At 43.0% G+C, this 21,446-nt stretch overlaps 1 protein-coding gene across 3 annotated transcripts; it reads left to right on the forward strand.

The window, feature by feature from the left end:
• Nucleotides 1-6,559: 6,559 nt before the first annotated feature.
• LOC146631298 (NACHT, LRR and PYD domains-containing protein 12-like) lies at nucleotides 6,560-20,388 on the forward strand. 3 transcript variants are annotated; one of them, XM_085355243.1, is made up of 13 exons: nucleotides 6,560-8,467; nucleotides 10,899-11,075; nucleotides 11,226-11,474; nucleotides 11,558-11,728; nucleotides 13,888-14,061; nucleotides 16,678-16,727; nucleotides 16,797-17,362; nucleotides 17,451-17,506; nucleotides 18,150-18,364; nucleotides 18,483-18,742; nucleotides 18,865-18,981; nucleotides 19,061-19,202; nucleotides 19,335-20,388. In XM_085355243.1, the coding sequence occupies exons 1-13, from the start codon at nucleotides 6,645-6,647 to the stop codon at nucleotides 19,652-19,654; spliced, it is 4,320 nt and encodes a 1,439-aa protein (XP_085211369.1). In that variant the 5' UTR covers nucleotides 6,560-6,644; the 3' UTR covers nucleotides 19,655-20,388. The 3 variants fall into 3 exon arrangements, with proteins under 3 accessions (XP_085211369.1, XP_085211370.1, XP_085211371.1); XM_085355244.1 differs by lacking the exon at nucleotides 19,335-20,388 and having other exon boundaries at nucleotides 18,865-18,991; nucleotides 19,070-19,122; XM_085355245.1 differs by lacking the exons at nucleotides 10,899-11,075; nucleotides 11,226-11,474; nucleotides 11,558-11,728.
• Nucleotides 20,389-21,446: the final 1,058 nt, after the last annotated feature.

The following is a 21,446-nucleotide window of genomic DNA, read 5'->3' on the forward strand; positions in this document are numbered from 1 at the left end:
CTATATCACTAAAGCACTTCTGGATGGATGCAAACTGCATTTCGTTGCCCTGTACCTGTGCATGTGCAATGACAATAAAGTTGAATTCTATTCTATTCTATTCTATTCTATTCTAAGGCTTGTGTCATTTTTATGCATTTATAACATTGTCTGAAATAGGGCTGGGCGATATGACCCAAAATTCATATCTTGATATTTTTTAGCTGGATGGCGATATACAATATATATCTCGATATTTTTTTAAAGCCATAAAGTAAGAACAAAATGAGAGTTCTTAGTCAAAGCTGTTTCCCAGATGTCACACAGGCACTTTTATTAACATACAGCACAGATGTACATGAAAACTCAAAAATAAACTCAAAAATAAATTATGAGCATTTATTAAATAATAATGCTCCATAAATAAAACAATGTTGTTTTTGTGCATAACAAAAAGCTCACAATTGTGCAGTCAAAATGTAAACTAACAGATGCTGAGCATAATATCAAAGACAGATTTCACAGCTGCTCTGCTCCCAAGTTCTACTGCGTGACTGACAGCCTGGAGTTTTACGTATCACTCCACGAGGCTCCAGACTACGGCAGCCGTAATGCTCTGACTAGTGATGTGCGATACCACTGATTTTCTTTCCGATCCGATACCAAGTAATATTCAGGGTGGTATCGGCGATACTGATCCGATACCGATACTTTGTACAAAAACTTATTTTATTTATTGTATCTCAAATTATAGCATCATAATGATTACAGGACATCAGATTATTTGTTCTTATCACTTAATAACGCAGAGTTCATCATATAGAAATAAAAAAAATGAAGTTGTGCTATTTGAACACGTTGCCTGCCTGCAGCACTAAAGGACTCCATGAGAGACGTCTGTCTCGCCCTAGCAGCACCTGACTCTCTCCTCCTCTTCAGTTCACCTCAACATACGCTCGTCATGTTCTGTGATATGATTTACTCTGAGGTGTTTGACAAGGTTAGTGATGTTGCCACAACCATACATGCCAACCCTCCCGATTTTTCCGAGAGAATACCGAATTTCAGTGCCCTCCCGAAAATCTCCCGGAGCCACCAATCTCCCAAATTTCGCCCGATTTTCTAGGACAACAAAATTGAAAAATCATATTGCAGAATTCATAGCGTGGCCCAGCCAATTCCAGTTTCCAACAATGGCAGCAGCAACTTAGTTTTAATATTACTCTTATTTCTCTTTTTGGGTCGCAAAAAAACTTTTAACATATTTTCAGGTGAGAATGTAGCTGTGTAAACTTCAAATATCTGAGCCGACACATCGTCTTCAAACCCCCCCCGGTCTGTCCCTATTCGGGTTAAACATGATATATAAGTCACTTTGATAACTTAAAAATGTTATTGTTTGGCTTTTTCAGTGTTTTATTTGTTCGTGAGTAAATCGGTTTGGCTGAGATTAAAGTTATTAGATTTGATTAAATTAAATTTGACTTTATTAATCCTTCACACAGCTGAATAAACGTCAAACAGAAAATGGTTAAACAGAAGTGTGAGACGGTCGAGAGTTTACGTCAGTGCCCGGTTATATTTTAGATAGCAAGGAGCAGACAGCAGAGTTTCACTCCACCGAGGGAGCTCGTGATGTACTACCCGGCTTTCTTTAGACCGCGAAGGTCCTCAGGTGGAAGCAGCCTCTGAAATTGGACACCCCCGCTGTTTCCGGGCCGGCCAATAATAACGGTGACATTTAACGTATTTTATCCGATAAATAAACCCTGTAAAATGTATTTACCCCCCAACAGCCCTTTTGAATGTCTCCCTAATATGGCCACAACACCTCACTCTTGGAGCACTTTTTTTGCCACATGTATTGCAAACCACGTCTCAGCTGTGTGTGGAGGTAAAATACGTCCGCACATGACTTCAATTACGCTCAGCCATTGTTGTGAGTGCGCACGCCAAGGGGCTGCGAGACATTTATACAGCTGTATTTCGCACATGACTATGAAAGGCGGAAGAGGAAGTAGTTCCTTTGAATGTAGACGATCCGAATGTTATAGTTTCTTTCCACTGTGTTCCTGTTAATGATAAACTACAAATTTACTCTAAATTACTAAAATATCGATATTTTAATGTGAGAATCGATTCTAGAACATAAATGATTGGTATCGGAGGAATCGATATTTCAGGATCGATCCGCACATCACTAGCTCCGACAATCCATCAAGCGGTGCAGCTCCGTAGCTTACCAAAGTCGTACTAAAACATTTTTTGACAGATTGCTGAGCGCTATGTACCACATAAAATCGCTTCGCGGTCATCAAGCACAACCAGAATTCATACAGAAAGGCGCGCTGTCAACTTTTGAGAAAATTAAAGGATTTTAGGCTGTACAGCCCCTGTGGGCTGCATGTCGTTAGCGCGGTTAGCTCGTTAGCGCAGTTAGCTCGCTAACACGTTGACGCTGTCCAGCCCCACGCACGGGGCGATGCGCGGTAACTCGTTAACGGAGATTTGCCGTGTCCATCCTGTCGTTGCCTGCAGGTGAAGCGATGGGGGAGGAGGGGGAGTTGTGTTCAGTGAAGGAGAGGCGAGGCCGAGTAACGTTGCGTAGAGACAAAAGTGGACGAAAGACAGGCAAACTTGTGGGTCCACAAGTATAATTATGATGTAACATATACTATATCGATATAAAATCTTCCCCAGTCCCCCAAACCCCTGACAGGCCATCACCCTCCTCCCCCTCCCTTTCTCCCTCCTCCCCACACCTGAAATTCACTGAGGAGATGGAGCGGGTCAATGCTGGGCTCAGATCTACCCCCCGGCCCAATCCCTTTTTGTCCCCCATAAACCCCCCACCAGAGCGGCCAAAGGTTCGCCATCGAGCCCCACCCTCAACAGAGCAATCGAAGTCACATTGCCCAGCCTCGCCCCCCTTAGTTCCTCCTTACCACCTTCATGCTCTGTCTCCACAGTCTGATGTGTGATGTGTGGAGGGTCCGGGCTGTGAGGATTATGGCAGTGGTGACTTTTCCCAGGAGAAGCTGGGACCCTGTTTACTAGAAGGTTTTAAAATCTCTGTACTTTTAGGTGACAGGAGACATGTGGCCTGGTCAAAACACAGAGAGCTGCACTCTAAAAGATCTTTAAACATAGTAAACATACCTTGTGTGCCACAGACTGCTCCCAAACACGAGGGGACAAGTAATACCTCTAAAACACTTAAGTTGGCTTTATTAAACATTAGATCTCTAGCTGGGAAAACATTTTTAATGAATGATTTAATCACTGAGCACAGCCTTGATTTTATGTTTTTAACTGAAACTTGGTTGGACCAAAGTAACAGTGGAGCTGTTCTCATCGAGACGACCCCTCCTAACTACAGTTTTATCAGTGAGGCCAGGGTGAGCAGGAGAGGAGGAGGGGTTGCTGTCTTATTTAATGAATCATTTCAATGTAAGCAGCTATCTCCTGGAAGTTTTCAGTCTTTTGAATATGTGGCTTTACAGCTGAAGGCCCCATCCAAAGTTGTGTTTCTTAATGTTTACAGGCCTCCCAAATACTGCACAGACTTTTTTAATGACCTCAGTGAACTGCTGTCTGTGATCTGTGTTGATTTTGACTGTGTAATTATTGTTGGGGATTTTAACATTCATGTGGACAACCCTCAGGACAAAGGGACTAAAGACCTGAGTAACACTCTGGGCAACTTTGGGCTGACTCAGCATGTAACAGAGGCCACACATAATAGAGGACACACTCTTGACCTACTGATCTCCAAAGGCCTGAGCATTTCAAAGGTTACTGTGTCTGATGTGGGCCTGTCTGATCATTACTGTGTTTTCTTTGAAAGTAAAATCTCAGCCCACATAAATATATCAACAACAGTGATCACAAAACGGTGTATAACTGAACACAGTAGTGCAATTTTTAACCAGGTCTTCCCATTAACACCTGACCTGTCCAGAGGGTCAGTCAATGAGCTCGTCAATAGCTTCAATGCTAACATGTTAAATGTAATGGACACTATTGCTCCCATTAAGGTGAAGGTTATCTCTGGAAGGAAAAAGTCTCCATGGAGAAACTCCACACTGGTGAAAAATGAAAAAAGAGAGTGTAGGAAAGCTGAGCGCAGATGGAGAAAAACAAACCTCCAGGTTCATTATGACATTTATAAAGAGAAACTTCACAATTATAATTTACAACTGAGGAATGCAAGGAGGTCCTACTTCTCTGACATCATCACTAAAAACAGCCATAATGCTCGGGTCTTATTTTCTACAGTTGACAGGCTAACAAACCCTCCTGTGTCAGTGGCAGCTGAACTTCATTCGACCATGGCCTGCAATGACTTTGCCAAATTCTTCACAGAAAAAATCCAAAAAATTAGACAAGCAACAAGGTCTCAAAGACTTTAGAGTCAGACCTGTTACAGATCGTCAACTTTTCTTTATTATCAGGTGTGTTTCCAGAATCACTAAAAACTGCTGTAATAAAACCTATACTGAAAAAGGACAATCTTGACAAGACACAAATGAACAACTACAGGCCAATCTCAAATCTCCCATTTTTAAGAAGGATCATTGAAAAAGCAGTTTCTCAACAGCTCAGTTACTTCTTAAAACAGAATAATTGCTACGATGCCTTCCAGTCAGGTTTTAGACAGAACCACAGCACTGAAACCGCTCTGACCAAAGTGTTTAATGACATATGCCTGAATACAGACAGTGGAAAAATGTCAGTCTTAGTTTTACTGGATCTCAGTGCAGCATTTGATACAGTTGACCACAACATATTACTCAAACGACTGGAGAACTGGACAGGTCTTTCAGGAACTGTACTAAACTGGTTCAAGACATACTTGGAAAACAGGAAATACTTTGTATCAATAGGTAACTTCACATCCGAGCAGACAAGTATCACATGTGGAGTTCCCCAAGGTTCCATCTTGGGACCCCTTCTGTTTAACATTTACATGCTCCCACTGGCACAGATTATAAACAACAACAAAATAAACTATCACAGCTATGCAGATGACACACAAATATATATCACAATGTCACCAGGAGACCGAGGCCCTGTACAGGCTCTTGGTAAATGCATTGAGGAAATCAATGACTGGTTGTGCCACAATTTTCTCCAGCTAAACAAAAACAAAACTGAAGTAATAGTCTTTGGCGCCAAAGAAAAACGATTACAGGTCACCAGAGAACTTCAATCTATACATCTAAAAACCACAAACCAGGCGAGAAATTTGGGTGTAGTGATGGATGCAGACCTAAACTTAGAAAAACACATTAAGAAAATAACAAAATCAGCTTACTATCACCTCAAGAATATTTCAAGGATAAAAGATCTGATGTCTCAACAGGACCTGGAAAAACTAGTCCATGCATTCATCTTTAGTAGGCTTGATTACTGTAACAGCATCTTTACAGGTCTACCTAAAAAATCAGTCAGACAACTACAGCTCATTCAGAACTCTGCTGCTCGAGTCCTCACTAAGACCAAAAAAGTGGACCACATCAGTCCAGCTCTGAGGTCTTTACACTGGCTGCCTGTCCGTCAGAGGATAGACTTTAAAGTTCTGATGCTGGCCTATAAAGCTCTGAATGGTTTAGGACCAAAATACATCAATGACCTCCTGACCCAGTATGAACCATCCAGATCCCTCAGGTCATCTGGATCCGGTCTTTTATCAGTTCCCAGAGTCAGAACCAGACACGGAGAAGCCGCATTCAGCTTTTATGCTCCTAATATCTGGAACAAACTCCCAGAAAGCCTCAGATCAGCTGAAACACTCAGTTTATTTAAATCCAGGTTGAAGACTCACCTATTCTCAGCTGCATTTGAATAAAGCACCAAATCCACACTTTTAAGCTTAAATTTCAAAACTTATATTAACCACTGATTTTATCTACTGTTCTGATTTTATCTGTTTTGATTTTATATACTGTTTTGTTTGTTTGTTTGTTTGTTTGTTTGTTTGTTTGTTTGTTTGTTTGTTTGTTTGTTTGTTTGTTAAGTGGGTTTAGAGCTCTGGGTAGCTCCCCAGCTGGGTCTAGACTGGGTCTAGAGAGTATTTTAAATTCAGGGAATTTAAAATAGAAAGTAGCTCGTCCACAGAAGGACTGGTAGCTCCCCTTACGATAAGGGTTCAGATCGCGCGAACAGGTGTGAAATGTGTGTGTTTAGTTAGTTTGTTTGTTTGCTTGTTTTAATCAATTTTAAATCATGCTTTTTATTTGTTTTTGTTTCTAATGTCTCTGTAAAGCACTTTGAATCACCTTGTTGTTGAATTGTGCTATACAAATAAATTTGCCTTGCCTTGCCTTGCCTAAAAGATATTGTCACATCTCATATCTCGTATAAAAATTTATCGATATTTTTAAGAAACTTGATATATCGCCCAGCCCTAGTCTGAAATCATTTTCTTCACTTGTAGTGCGAAAGTGTTGAGTGTGGATGTAAAAATGGAAAATCAATTTAGACAAAAAGATTAACAAAAGCAAATGCTTATGAATATCACTGCACTGTCATACTACAAGAAAAGGGACATTTTATTTATTTTCTTGCTTTCAGGTTTTTAATCCCTTCAGAAGGATTCCACCTATAAGGAGAACAAGTGACAGGAGAACTAGGTTCAGTGTGGAGGAGACAGAGCTGCAAACATGGAGCAGGATAAAGTCGTGGAGAGTGTTAAACAAAAGCTTAAAGACCATCTCCAGGAAAAGTTTACCTGGATAAATGAGGGCACATCGGATAATCGGTCTCGACTTGACAGCATCTACACAAAACTCTACGTCACTCAGCAGGCTCAGGATTCTGATTCCATATCACATGAGATTCTAGATCACTTTAATGTCCCAGATCAGCAGTCATCAATTTCACAGGTGTTTTATCAACAGATCGAGTTCTTAAATATCTTTAAACCAGGAAGAATTCATGTTCAGCAACAACCAGCAAAAGAAAAGACAGTCCAAAGAGTGATGACGAAAGGCATCGCTGGCATTGGAAAGACATTTGCTGTCCAAAACTTTGCTCTAAGCTGGGCAGAAGGAAAATCTAACCAGCACATTGATTTCATCTTTGTGCTCCCCTTTAGAGAGCTGAACATGCTCAGAGATGCCGACTACAGTCTGCTGCAGCTTCTCCTTCACTTCTACCCTGAAATAAAACCCCTAGAAGCTACACAGCAGCTTGTTCACAAGCAAGTGCTGTTCATCTTTGATGGTTTGGATGAAAGCAGATTTCCACTGGACTTTGATGGAGCTGTGAGAATAAGTGAAATAGATCAAAGATCAACAGTCAATGTGCTGCTGACCAACCTCATCCAAGGCAACGTGCTGCCTCGCGCTCTGCTCTGGGTAACATCCAGACCTGCAGCTGCCAGTCAGATACCTTCTAAATACATTGACCAGATGACAGAAGTCCAAGGTTTCACTGAGCAACAAAAAGAGTCATACTTTAGGAAGAGATTCAGCACTGCTAATCAGGCAGAAGAAATCCTGTCTCGTCTTAGAGGAATGATCAGCTTCTATTTCATGGGCCATATCCCAGTGTTTTGCTGGATCATCGCTGAGGTGTTTAGGAAAGGATGGAGTGATGAGAGGAGCCGCGGCATCACAACGATGACAGAGCTGTACATTTATTACTTACTAATTCAAACACAAAGAACGAGACAGAAATATGCAGGGAAAAGCTCCAAGAAGAGGTCCAAACAGAAGAAGTCTCAAGCCCAGAACTCTGCCATGCTTTTAAACTTGTCCAAGTTGGCATTTGAACAGCTGCAGAAAGGAAACATCATATTCTATGAAGAGGACCTCACAGAAAGTGGCATCGATGTTGGTGAAGCATCAGTGTTTTGTGGATTTTGCTCAGAGATTCTTAAGGAAGAACGAGGCCTGTACAAGACAAAGATGTTCAGCTTTGTGCATTTAAGCTTTCAGGAGTTTCTTGCAGCTCTCTACATGCACCACTGCATCCTGACGGACAACTTCAGTACTTTGAAGTCTTTCCTGGATGTCGACCCAACAGATCTGAGCTTTCTGGATTTGCAGAAAAAGGTTGTGGATAAAGCCTTGCAAAGTGAGAAAGGTCAGTTAGATCTGTTTCTGTGTTTCTTCCTTGGATTTTCTCTGGAGTCCAATCAAACAGTGCTGCAGGGTTTACTGCCACAGGTAAAGAGCAGCTCGGACACCACCGAAGAGATGAAGGGATACCTGAAGAATTTCCATGTCAAAGACATCCCACGAGAGAAGTACATGAACCTTTTCCTCTGCAAGTTTGAGCTGAAGGAAGAGAGATTTCAGGATGACATCAGAATGTATCTGGATTCAGGAGCGAGACTCTCGACCATCGACTGTGCAGTACTGTCGACCATGATGCAGATATCAGGGGAAGTGCTCGAGGAACTTGATCTGACAAAGTCTTATACACCATTTATTGGGACTGAGAAACTTATCCAGCAAATGAAGAACTGCAAGAAGGCTGTGTAAGTAGTTTGAGATTGAAACAAGAGTTTCAATTCAGTAATTTGCTGAGGCTGTTTTTGAGGCTTTACTAACATTGCTTAGGATATGGATGGTAAATAGTAAATGGCCTGTATTTATATAGCGCTTTACTAGTCCCTAAGGACCCCAAAGCGCTTTACATATCCAGTCATCCACCCATTCACACACACATTCACACACTGGTGATGGCAGCTACATTGTAGCCACAGCCACCCTGGGGCGCACTGACAGAGGCGAGGCTGCCGATCACTCACGCCACCGGGCCCTCTGACCACCACCAGTAGGCAACGGGTGAAGTGTCTTGCCCAAGGACACAACGACCGAGACTGTTGGAGCCGGGGCTCGAACCGGCAACCTTCTGATTACAAGGCAAACTGCCAACTCTTGAGCCATGATCGCCCCTTAGATGGAGGATAGATGGTGAATACTTGTAAAGGTAAGGAATAAAAACATAATCTCATTTAAAGTCTGCCATTTTAATATAGTGGAAATGACATATACAGTGCATATCGAAATTATTCACTGCACCTAATTTGTTCCAGATTTTCAATCCTGGAGCCAGTCTCCTGGAGTGAGGCTGGACTCTGTCTCAGTCTGGAGTTGGCCCTGGTGAGAGGTGGTGAGCTGGGGTGGGTATCTTGGTATCCCCTTGGCTTGCTGCGTGTATGTTGGGGTTTCTCCCAGTGGACGAGAGGGCTTGTTCCCTGCACCTCCAGGTCAGTGAATGGGTCCTGACCGTCGTCTGCGCTTATGTGCCGAGTGGCGATTCAGAGTACCCAGCCTTCTTGGAGTCCCCTGAGTGGGGTACTCCACCTGGGGACTCTGTTGTCTTACTTGGAGACTTCAATGCTCACGTAGGCAATGACAGCGAGACCTGGAGGGGCTTGATTGGGAAGAACAGCCTCCCAGATCTGAACCTGAGTAAGCTTTGTTATTGGACTTCTGTGCAAACCACAGTTTGGCCATAACGAAAACCACGTTCGAACATAAGAGTGTCCATAAGTGCATGTGGCATCAGGACGCTCTAGAGTGTGGTGTGCCGAAGAGATTCTGTCAAACTCAGTGGCAGGGCCCCTTGAGTTGATGAGGTTCACCCTCAGTTCCTGAAGCCTCTGGAGGTTGGTAAACTGTCTTTGTTGACATGCATCTACAATGTTGCGTGGAAATCAGGGGTGGTACCTCTGGTGTGGCAGACCAGAGTGCTGGTTCCCATCTTTAAGAAAGGGGACCAGAGGGTGTGTTCCAACTATAGGTGGATCACACTCCTCAGCCTCCCCAAGAAAGTCTATGCCAGGGTGCTGGAAAGGAGAGTACAGGAGAGTTCCCCGTATAAGCTGGAGGAGGTGGTTGGTTAGAGGGTGGTCTCGGTTTTGTGTTTAGGCTGCTGCACCCACACCCCAGCCCTGGACAAGCAGAAGAAGATGGGTGGATGGATGGATTTTTATCACATTACAGCCTTATTCCAAAATGGTCTAAATTTATTTTACATCTCAAAATGGTACACATAATATCCCATAATGGCATAAAAGTGAGCAAAGATTGCTTGAGGTTCTGCAAGTTTATTAAAAATCCAAATTAAAAGTATAAGATGTACATAAGTATTCACAGCTTTTGGCAACTTCTTGAGTATGGTGCTACAGGCTTGGCAAACCTATTTTTGGGCAGTTTCTCCAATTCTTCTTTGCAGAACATTTTAAGCTCCATCAGGGAACATCGCTCCATAGCCATTTTCAGATCTTTTGAGAAATGTTCAATCGGGTTCAAGTGTGAAGAAAGCACAAAGCAAAGATTAAAGCCAGCATAAAGAGACTTTACAGTGGTCACCATGGGTTTTCCTTCGGTCTCTACTGTAAACGCCTTGGTGGTGTACTGCAGAAATGGTTGTCCTTCTGGTAGTTTCTTCTCTCTCCATAGAGCAATGCCGGAGCTCTGTTAGAGTGACCATCGGGTTCTTGGTCACCTCCCTGATTAAGACCCTTCTACTCCAATCGCTCAGATAGGCTGGGCAGCCAACCTAGTGGTTTCAGATGTTTTCCATTCACAGATGTCCCCATAAGCAGATGTCACATGCTTATGGGGTCATTCAATGGTGCAGATATTTTTCTTTACCCTTCCCTAAATCTTGGGCTTGATAAACTCCTGTCTCAGAAGTCTGCAGACAATTTCTTGAGCTTCATGGTTTAGTGTGTGCTCTGACATGCACTGTCAACTATGGGACCATATAAATAAGTCCTGATGAGATACTTGCGTCCTTTAAACTAAAACAGTGGTACTGGTTGCTACATACATGTTATGAACTAACATACCATAATTATAACAACCGCAGTGTCCTCTGCTGTTTAGTTTCTCATTACCCACAAAAATACCAAAACTCACTGATGTGCTGTTTCCACTTTTCTTCTGATTCTACAGACTCAAGAGTGAGCATATAAGCAGTGATCGATTAAGTGTGGTACTCTCCATTCTTGAGTCAGCAGACTCTTTCTTAAAAGAGTTACATCTGGTGTGCTTTTCTAACTTCAGTGATGATATTCCTTATGATCTTTTGGCTGTAGTGGAAAGTCCGGACTGTAAGCTGGAGACACTGAGGTTAGTTTAAAAAACTGTTTCTGCAAGTTATACTTCTTTTAGTTAAATAATTTAAATAAATTTAACTGTCCTAGCTATAGTTTTTCCAGCTACTGAATTACTGGCATATATTAGCATTTAAGGTTTATAACTAATATATGTTTTGCACAGGTTATCTGGGTTTTCGCTAGACTTTAGGAATTGTCACATTCTGACCTCAATCCTTCAATCAAAACAATCACCTCTGAAGGTCCTGGACTTGACTAACTGCCTGTACCATCATCCAAAGGATTACAGTGGATATGATACAAGAGGGTTGAAGATGAATGAAAACTATGAAGATTTCACTGATGAATTAACTCTGTTGACTATGATTCCTTCTGCTTTGATCGGTCCAGTCTGCAAACTGGAGCAGTTCAGGTAAAGGCAATTAGTGATGGGACCATCTGCACATTTTGCTCTCTTGCATATATGATGTTCAGATGATTTTGTTCTCTCTGCAGCATGCCTGGTTGTTACCTGAAAAATAAGTGCTGTCAGGTGTTTGCTTCAGTTCTCAGCTCCGACTCCCAGTTGAGGCAGCTTGACCTCAGTTGCAATGACTTACAGGATTCAGGTGTGCAACTGCTCTCTGCTGGACTTGGGAGTTCAAGATGTAGGCTGGAAACACTGAGGTACTGATACACCCTCTGGTCTCATAATGTAGTTCACATAGTCACAGTTAAAAGAAAGCATACCCTGTTTCAATTCTACGGAGCCCCGCAGGGGACATGGGAGAAAAAAAAATTAAGACGGACTTTTGCGAGATCTCGCAAAACTTTTGCGACATTCTTCAGCCTTCGACCTCCCGTTAGCTCAAAGCTAACGGGAGGTCGAGACCTACTACAGCCGCGAGGAACACCGCTTTCCCGGCACATTGTGCGTCGACCTCCCGGTCGGCTTCGAGCCGGCGTCCGAAGAATGCGGCTAAAACTTTTGCGAGATCCCGAGTTTTGTTTTGCGAGATCTCGCAAAAGTTTTATATGAAAAAATAAATAAATAAATAAATAAAAATCATCAGGTTCCTACTAGGTTTCATGTCCTGTAAATAGAAGCTCAGATGAACAACACATAACAGGTTACACTGTGTCATTTTTTATTTAATGAGCACTGAGCCAAAATGCAGAAACAGTAGGTGAAACGCAGAGTAAACTCTTTGATTCAATAGCTTGGAGAGCCTCTTTCAGCATAATAACTTCAAGTATTTTTCTGTGGCTTTTATCAGCCTCTCACATCACTGTGAGGAGATTGTCACCCACTACTTTGTTACAATATTGCTCCAGGTCATTGGGGTTTGCTGCAACTTGTTCATGCATTGCTCTCTGAAGGTCATGCCACAGCATTAAAACCACCAATTAAATCAGCATTTAGTTCGCATTTAGATCCTGAAAGTTTTCCAGTTTTGAATAATCTTTGTCCATCCATCCATCCATCCATCCATCCATCTTCATCCGCTTTATCCGAGGCCGGGTCGCGGGGGCAGCAGCCTAAGCAAAGAGGCCCAGACCTCCCTCTCCCCAGCCACCTCCTCCAGCTTATCCGGGGGAATACCAAGGCGTTCCCAGGCCAGCTGAGAGATATAATCTCTCCAGCGTGTCCTGGGTCTGCCCCGGGGCCTCCTCCCGGTGGGACATGCCTGGAACACCTCACCCAGGAGGCGCCCAGGGGGCATCCTTGTCAGATGCCCGAACCACCTCAGCTGGCTCCTTTCGATGTGGAGCAGCAGCGGCTCTACTCTGAGCCCCTCCCGGATGGCCGAACTTCTCACCCTATCTCTAAGGGAGAGGCCAGCCACCCTTCGGAGGAAGCTCATTTCTGCCGCTTGTATCCATGATCTCGTTCTTTCGGTCACTACCCACAGCTCGTGGCCATAGGTGAGGGTAGGGACGTAGATCGACCGGTAAATTGAGAGCTTCGCTTTTACACTCAGCTCCCTCTTCACCACGACGGACCGGTGCAGCGTCCGCATTACTGCAGCTGCAGCCCCAATCCGTCTGTCGATCTCCGGCTCCCTTCTCCCATCACTCGCGAACAAGACCCCGAGATACTTGAACTCCTCCACTTGGGGCAGGAACTCATCCCCGACCCGGAGTGGGCACTCCACCCTTTTCCGGCTGAGAACCATGGCCTCAGATTTGGAGGTGCTGATCCTCATTCCCGCTGCTTCACACTCGGCTGCGAACCGTTCCAGTGCGAGCTGGAGGCCCTCACCCGATGAAGCCAACAGAACCACATCATCCGCAAAAATCAGAGATGAGATTCTGAGGCCACCAAAGCGAAAGCCCTCCGCACATTTGTTAAAAGCAATAATCTTTTTCACTTTCTTAATTTTCCCTTTAACACTTCCCAGACTGATGAGCAGCAAAAAATTCTTCTCTAAGATCATTGCTGATGTCTTTCCTTCTTGGCATTGCATGAACACACACCTGGATGTTCCAGACCAGCAAACTGACCAAACCTCTGCTCTTATAGAGATGTTTACACTTAGTGATGATCAGTTAATTAAGTTGATTAGCAGCACCTGGCTGACCCTCTTAATTCCTTAAAGCAGTAAGGCTGTGCTTTTCACACAGTTCGTCTGTATTTTGGTGTTGTTACTGTTAAATAATAGCTCTGTATGATAAGTTGCATTTTTACCAAATTGTAAGAATCAGATAATTTTTTTATTATATATCGATGTTTAAACCATAGATACAGTATGAAAGAGGGTGTACTTTATTTTTATCATTACTGTATTTTGCATGTGCAAACCAAGTTAAAAGTTGCTTTAGCTTCAGTAATGCTTTCTCTCCAGGCTGTCATGTTGTGGGATCACAGAGGAAGGTTGTGTCTCTCTGGCCTCAGCTCTGAAGTCCAACCCCTCCCACCTGAGAGAGCTGGACCTGAGCTACAACCATCCAGGCGTGTCAGGAGTGAAACTGCTGTTGGAGCGACTGGAAGACCCAGAATGTAGACTGGAAACGCTCAAGTCGGTACACTGTGTAGATTCCACACTAACTGATTTTATACCTTTTCTACACAGGATTTTAATCTTGACCATCAAAAACAAAATAATGAACTACAGAGCTAGAACTGCTTAAACCTTCTCAACATGAACTAAATAGGAACTCTATGTATTAAATTGTAGTAACCGGTACTTTTGAAACGGTGCAGGTGCTCAAACCGGTGCTTAAAGAATAGAGAACACAAACTTTGTCCAAAAACCTCTCATGTTTAACTGTTTTCCACTTTTTCTTTGGTCATTTTAGCCTTTTTGGCTTGTAAATTTAAATTGGGCCTAGCTTACAATATAAAGCGTTGTGATTTGGCGTTGCGTTAATAAAACTGAATGGAATTAAATTGGCAGTGTCTGAATTGGTTTTGTAGTGTAAATGTAAAGACACTCTCGGCTTTCTTGGTTGTCTGTAATGGTGCCATTGCCTTTAACAGGACTCATTTCTACAGAGTCAAGATGACTTTTTGTCAAAAATGCCTACGATGTTGCTCTAACACCACTCAAATGTCGACCTTCTTAAAATCCAACAAAAGTGGTATCAAACCTTTGTTTAAAGATATTAATGAAAATGTAAAAGTCAAGAGGTCAACCAGTCCCCCCACATTACCAAAATCAAACAAAGTTGATGTCAAACGTTTGTGCTGCAAACATTTTAAAGATATGAATAAATGTTTCTAGAGGTCATCCGAGGTCACCCTGCCCTTTTCTGTACTGTGAAAAATTTGTGAAACATAAAATAGTATTAGATATTTTTAAACTAGGTTATAATATAGCAGTTAGAACAAACTGTGCATGCTGTCGGAGAAAAAACTTTGTTTGCTGGTAACAAAATACAAACTATCAGAAGAATGTGGGCGTGTTTCCTGTTAGAAAAGGTAAATACTTGGAACTGTCTGAGCATCTCAAGTCTAATTCAATAACTGAGAAATAATAGCCATTTCCATCATCTAATTCACAAAATAAAAAAGGACTTTCTTTCATGAATTGTTGCCATCATTCCTTTGTGCAGAGCACAGTGTGAGGACATGCGCTGGTTTTCAGATGCTATGGTTACATCCTTTCTCAGGTCATCATATGCACGGGGTCCTTTTACAGAATGCCATATAATGCCCAAGTGTTTCTGGTGTTGGGCCCTCCTGAAATGCAGTGACTGCTTTCAGCATGAATTTCTCTCTTTGGACTAGCATAATGAATGGGAATTCACTAAGTGAAAACTGTTTTGGATTGGGAAAACTGTACTCCAGAGTTTCTGTAGAGCATTTCCCAAGGTCTGTGTTACTCCAGACAAGTTCTCTGAAGGAGTCCCTGTGCAGAGTAGCTTTCCTGATGAATCTATTTCAAATGCTGTTGGACATAGATCAGGACTTTGGATTGGTCTTAGCCATGACCATTGATCAACAACACCGCTGCCTAAGAGAAAACCTGTAGTGATCCCGTATGCGTATGAGAATTTGCATAATTATGATGAAGGAACTGAGCTCCCAGCCCATTGTTCCTTCAGTGGGCTGGTTTCATTATGCAAATGTACTGTTTATACCATTGAAACCTGCAGTCAGCTGAGACTGAAGAAGTCACCTGATGATGACGAAACGTTTCTCCCACTGAAACGTCCAGATGAACAGAATCAACCTTTGGAGATCTGAACATCTTACCATTGCCACTGGCCGTCACAGTGGGCATCCAGTGAAAAAGAGCATGTTGGATTTACTTAATTCAATAGTGGACTTTGCTTGCACACAATTGTTTTGGCAGAAATGTAAATCAACACAACTTATTCATATTCAATAAACTTTTGCATTTCGTGTTGATGAAGCACGATTGAAACATGTTTAGATGAAGTAAGTTGAGCTCTTGGAATAATTTAATCATTCACAATCTTGTCATTTTGTGGTACACCACATGCAGCCTCCATAAATAAGGAGCAACAACCATTTAATTTCACAAACTGCCTCCTGTCACTTAAATAACTCGGGACCCATATTTAAAACTACCCCTCTGACAACATAACATCGCTGTTTTCTTATTAATATATCACAAACGTTTGACACCACTTTTGTTGGATTTGAAGGGGAGGGGGCAACTTCACTCACATAACTGCAGCCTATTTAAGGTCCCAAACTACTTTCTACAGCTATCAAGGTCAGCTAGTTAATTAAACTGATGGGGCTAAGTCTCTGGTTAACTCAGCACATCATTGGTAAATTACTTTATCAGTTAATGTTGCAAAATTAACTAAAGCCAGATTCACTGTTTTGAGCGATGAGTACATTTTGATTTGACACTATAAAAATACATTTGAATTGAAGTGAATCCTTCTACACCCAGATCAAAGCCACAGGGTGGAGCATGTCTCTGAGTGCTGCTTCACCTTTGTTGTTTCATATCAGGTGCTCGTTACTTGTCCTCTGACCATTTTTTTTTATTGAGTTTCGTGTCTCTGATAAGGTTGTTTTCTCTCCATCTGTGAACTAATTTTACCAACTCAAGGCAATAATTTCCTGTCACGGTGCCTTGACAAAACATGTTTATCATATTAGATTATTTCATGTTTATTTACTAATAATAACAGCCTGACCTCTTCTGCCTCAGTGTGGACCACAATGAAGAGCACTGGGTCGACCCACAGCTTCTGAACAAGTGTAAGTGTCACTGAGTTTCTCTGTAACATCGACTGAGCTGAAGCTTAACTCACTGCATCTCTTTCACAGATGCCTGTGATCTCACATTCGACCCCAACACTGTGAATGAAAACCTCGTCCTGTCTGAATGTGACAGGAAAGTAAGCAGCACTGAGGAAAAGCAGTCGTATCCTGATCATCCAGAGAGATTTGACCAAACCAGTCAGGTGCTGTGTCGAGAGGCTCTGACTGGGCGCTGCTACTGGGAGGTGGACTGGGAAGCGTTGGTGAATATTGGTGTTGCATATAAGAGCCTGCCGAGGAAGGGACACTGGGACACAGAAATTGACCGTACTGACAAGAGCTGGTGTTTCACCATCACCTGTTCAAATGGTTACTCCTTCCGACACGGGTTGAGGGAAACTTTTATACCGGTCCCACACATCGACGTCCAAGCATTCCTGACCAGACGCAGGAGACTGGGACTGTTTCTGGACTGGCCAGCTGGCACTCTGTCCTTTTATTCACTTTCTGGTGACAAAAAAACTCTCATTCATACCTTCCACACCACGTTCACCGAGCCTCTCTACCCAGCATTCACTGTTCATGGTGGAACTTTGACCCTGTGCAGGGTGGTGAAGCTGCAAATGGAGACTGTGAGTATTTCTGGTTCTTCAGTAGCACCAACATCACAAGTTTGTGTGACTAAAAAAAATATTTAATTTGCCCTCTCTGGATTTTTAGGCTCGTTCAAGCTTCACACCTGAGATGAGAAAAGAAAGCGCAGGCGTTTCATACAGGTACGACACGCAAGCCTCGATGTGCCCACTGTGAGATTATGTCCTCTGTAAACACACAGGTGCTCAGAGTGCTTTACATATGCAAAGAAGAATGTGGGGAAAATTAAAAATGCTTTTAACAAATGTTTGATTGGTTGAGTCTGAATGTCAGATTGTGTCTGACAGTAGATGGTGGTCACCAATTGATGGAGTATTGGGAGCCAATTAATATACTGCTGTTTACAAGGTCGAATGTCAGTTTGAGTCTTTGTTTTATGTGTTATATTTTTGCAACTTCCCAACACACACATTTGTTAACTTTAACATGGCCTTGGTTAGTTATACCTTAACTGGTTAAAATACCAAAGTCATGGTCAATAGAGGCAGTGGCAGACCATCAACTCCTACACACGAGTAAGTAAAGTTTTATTAAAAGAGACGGATGTGATCATCTAACTGTCATCTGATGGAAACGTTGAAGAAGGCCATAGATGCTTCTTCCTCTTTTAGGATTCTCTCACTAGTATAATAACATAAAGCCTTCTGTTTTACTTTACAGTATGAATTCTATTGTGATGACAGTCTTGCACCATATAAATTAAATTAGACTGAATTTAACAGCTACATAAATGAGCTCCATGTTGAACTGTTCTGTGTCGTTCAGGTTCCTGTTTCCCGGTCCAGGGTTGTTCCAGTGTTCTTTGACTGGTCTGGTCTTTGATGTGACTCGTGAGAGTGAGGTCACCTACAAGACTCTGATCTGGGATCCTCTGGTCCTCCAACCAGCGCACAAAGTGGCCGGAGGCCCGCTGTTCGGCATCGAGTGTCCTCGGGACTCTATACGTCAGCTGCACCTCCCACACTGTGAGCCTGAGCCGGGTAAGGACGCCACTGAACCACCTGAAGGAGAATTAAACCTGCAGAAAATGCTCTGATTTGCTTTCCATGGAAAGTTTCTGGAGGCTGTTGCAGTGAACGAAGCTGTGTGTTTTCCCAGCACTGGTCTCTGACAGCATCTCTGTGGTCCACATCACGGATGATGGTATGAGCATCATACAGCCTCTGGAGATCACTGAGACTCACGTGGTCGTGGACGTCCCTCACCTCTCCGCCTTTGGCCTCGTCTGGGATCTCGTTGAGCGCTTTTTCAATTACATGACGAAACCCATTCGTGGCCAAGTACTGCTCTTCCTGAGAAACAGGCCACGCCCCATCCTCAGTGTGATGCTGCTCCCAGGAAACGTCCCTCTGCACGACGTATGACTTTATCATGAAATCATTAAATGGCTTCTGCATGAATAAATCCTCTGATTGTATCTGTTTGCTTTGAAGCTCTGAAACTACTCATGCACTAAGAAAATGTTGTGATGTCTCTGAAGGTGAAAGCGCAGCACGCTGCTTCAGAGTACATCGAAGCGCCGTCCTTCTGTTATTTCCACAAAGGTCAAAAGTACAGTCTGAGCAGCGCCCCGCACCACTTTAAAATACAGCCTGCAGTGAGTATCAGTCGCTGAGTGTCAGCAGACACTTTGTCCACAAAGCTGTTTTAAATTGTGCGTTTCCATTTCGCTTCAGCGTGCAGAGTTTTTTGAAAATTACGGACCAAATTACCACCCGACCTTTGAGATCATCCTGACAACGAACGCAGAGGAAGTGATGCTGATGGTGCAAGATCCCGAGGAGACACGAGTGTGGGAGCACGACCTTCATCTGCCCGGTGAGCCTTAACTCAGCACAAACTGAAACCTGACAGAGATCCAACCTGCTGTCCTGGTCCGATTCACTGATCTGATTAGTAGAAATGTTGCTCTGAAATGTGCTCACTGTGCTGCTGAACATATTTTTTCAGCTTCATCCTCGGCTGACTCTCCAGGTGGAAGTCCTCTTCAGATGGGGAACAGCGCCTCAGCAGAGAAGCTGCGACTCGCTCGCACAAACTTCATCGATAAAGTGTCGGATCCGGTTCTGAACAAGCTGCTGGACGAGCTGCAGCACGTCACCGTGCTAACTGATGCTGAGGGCGAAGCGGCCAGAGCCAAACCGAGAGGCGAGAAAGCTCGAGACCTGATCGACATGGTGCGAAAGAAAGGAGCTGAAGCAAGTTCAAAAATGATCGCCGTCTTTTACGCCAACGATCCGTATCTGTGCAAAGAGCTCGGCTTACTGTGAAGCACAAATCTGTGACACGAACAAAGAGACTCGTTGAACTAAAATTTCCTTTCTTTCTTCTTAAAGTCACGATTATGTTTCCACTGATCACACTTCTTAGAAAGCAGATGAGCTTAGACGTGAGGGGAGACGTCCAGTAAATATCCATAAAAGAAAAATTTACAGTTTTTTCTGCAAAGAATGTCTGAAATGTATTTTAGAAATGTTAGTGTTTGTCAGACAGGAGGACAGAGAAAGTAGAAAGAGTGAGACACAGCTGCACTGGTGAATGATGCGAGCTGGACTCAGATCAGTGAAGCCAGCAGAGCGTTCCTCCTGTGGTCGTGAACCATGTTTATGTGGAAATACAACACAAAGGTTAATAAAATGCAGCGAATGCCTGCAGTGTTGAGTGTAACGTGTTATTACTTGTGTTATAAAGGTTCAGTTCTTTGTGCAGCAGCTGGATGAAAAGAAAAAACCATCAGCTGAGTTTTTGGGACTTTCGGTCTGAATGAACAGGACGATGCAGGAAGTGTGTTTTTCATCGTGTTTATCATTGAAGTATTAAGACTCGTAACACTATATATGCAAATGTTTCTGTACCTGTGAGCTGTGCTCTGTAAACTGACGCAATACCAGGATCCAGACCTTTCATATGAACACTTAAACACACGAGTTCCAATAAAAATGCTTTGTGTTTGTTTGCTTTCTGTGGTTTAAGCGTTTATTTCCTGCACGTTGATGCTTGCTCATAGGGGGTCATATGATTGTTGGGTTTTTCTCTGTATCTATGAAGCGCCTTGAGGCGACTTATGTTGTGATTTGGCGCTATATAAATAAAATTGAATTGAATTGATGTTCGACGCCGGGATGTTCTGTTCTCGATGTCATGGCAAAAACTTCAGCTTTATGAAGCAGAAGAAGCCACGTGTTTATCACCCGCTGCAGCTTGTGTCTGTTTTTTAAAGGCTTGTTTTTTACTTATTGCTAAGCTTCAGGACAGGTGAGTTTCCTTCCCTCACCTCCTCTCCCCTCATCTTAGACCCTCCCTCTTAAGATGCAAACAGAGGAGGCGAGGAAGAGACCGGAGGAGAGAGGAGTCAAGGCAGCAGGTAGGAGACAGAGGAGTCGTTGCTCTGAAACCATCGTTCTAATGAACAAACACTTACAACATGATATGTAACGCTAATCAGTTACATGTAACTGATTACAGTTACTGAGGAAGAACATGCAGTTAAATCTGAATGTTTGCTTTTTCGTCTCCTTTAAATTTGAACTGGTTTCCAAACCATGAGCAGCTCAGGTGGAGCTCAGCAGTCAGGTCAGCTGGTCTGAAGTCAGTTGCTTTCCACTGCAGCTGTGCGCTCACTCAGGACAGCCTGAACATCTGGCTCAGCCATCCTTCCTCCTGCCCATGTTTTTGGTGTTAATATGACTTTTATTTTTATTTGTTCTCTCATCAGCTTCAAAACATAATGTAGCTCAAATCACTAGAAGATTAGCTAATGAAAACCTTCTGATCCACTAGTTTGTGGGATATTTATTCATATTCTGGTCAAACATGGCTTCAGTGGTTTTTTCTACGGTCCAGATGTGGATCCAGGTGACAGGAAATGCTTTTAATTTGAAGCACTGATGATGATGAACACCTCACACGACTCGTACCTTTGCAGGCTCAGCATCCATCAGCCACACCCACTAACAGCAGCTTCCCTCTACATCACTGCTCTTTGAAAACTACTGGAATTGGTGGCCTGGAAAATTAGGCCCTGGCGATCTGTTACCCCCAGAAGGCCGGAGTAACCTGTAA

This window comes from Diplotaxodon limnothrissa, linkage group LG6 (assembly GCF_057381915.1).
Source record: "Diplotaxodon limnothrissa isolate DT_005_m linkage group LG6, D_limnothrissa_male_GT1.1, whole genome shotgun sequence".
Classification (NCBI taxonomy): domain Eukaryota; kingdom Metazoa; phylum Chordata; class Actinopteri; order Cichliformes; family Cichlidae; genus Diplotaxodon; species Diplotaxodon limnothrissa.

Excerpts from the sequence above, each read along its gene's own strand:
- LOC146631298 (XM_085355243.1), top strand. The coding sequence starts at position 6,645 with ATGGAGCAGGATAAAGTCGTGGAGAGTGTTAAACAAAAGCTTAAAGAC. Across the intron at positions 8,468-10,898 it reads AAGAACTGCAAGAAGGCTGT|ACTCAAGAGTGAGCATATAA; the intron begins GTAAGTAGTTTG and ends CTGATTCTACAG. Across the intron at positions 14,062-16,677 it reads TGTAGACTGGAAACGCTCAA|TGTGGACCACAATGAAGAGC; the intron begins GTCGGTACACTG and ends CTTCTGCCTCAG.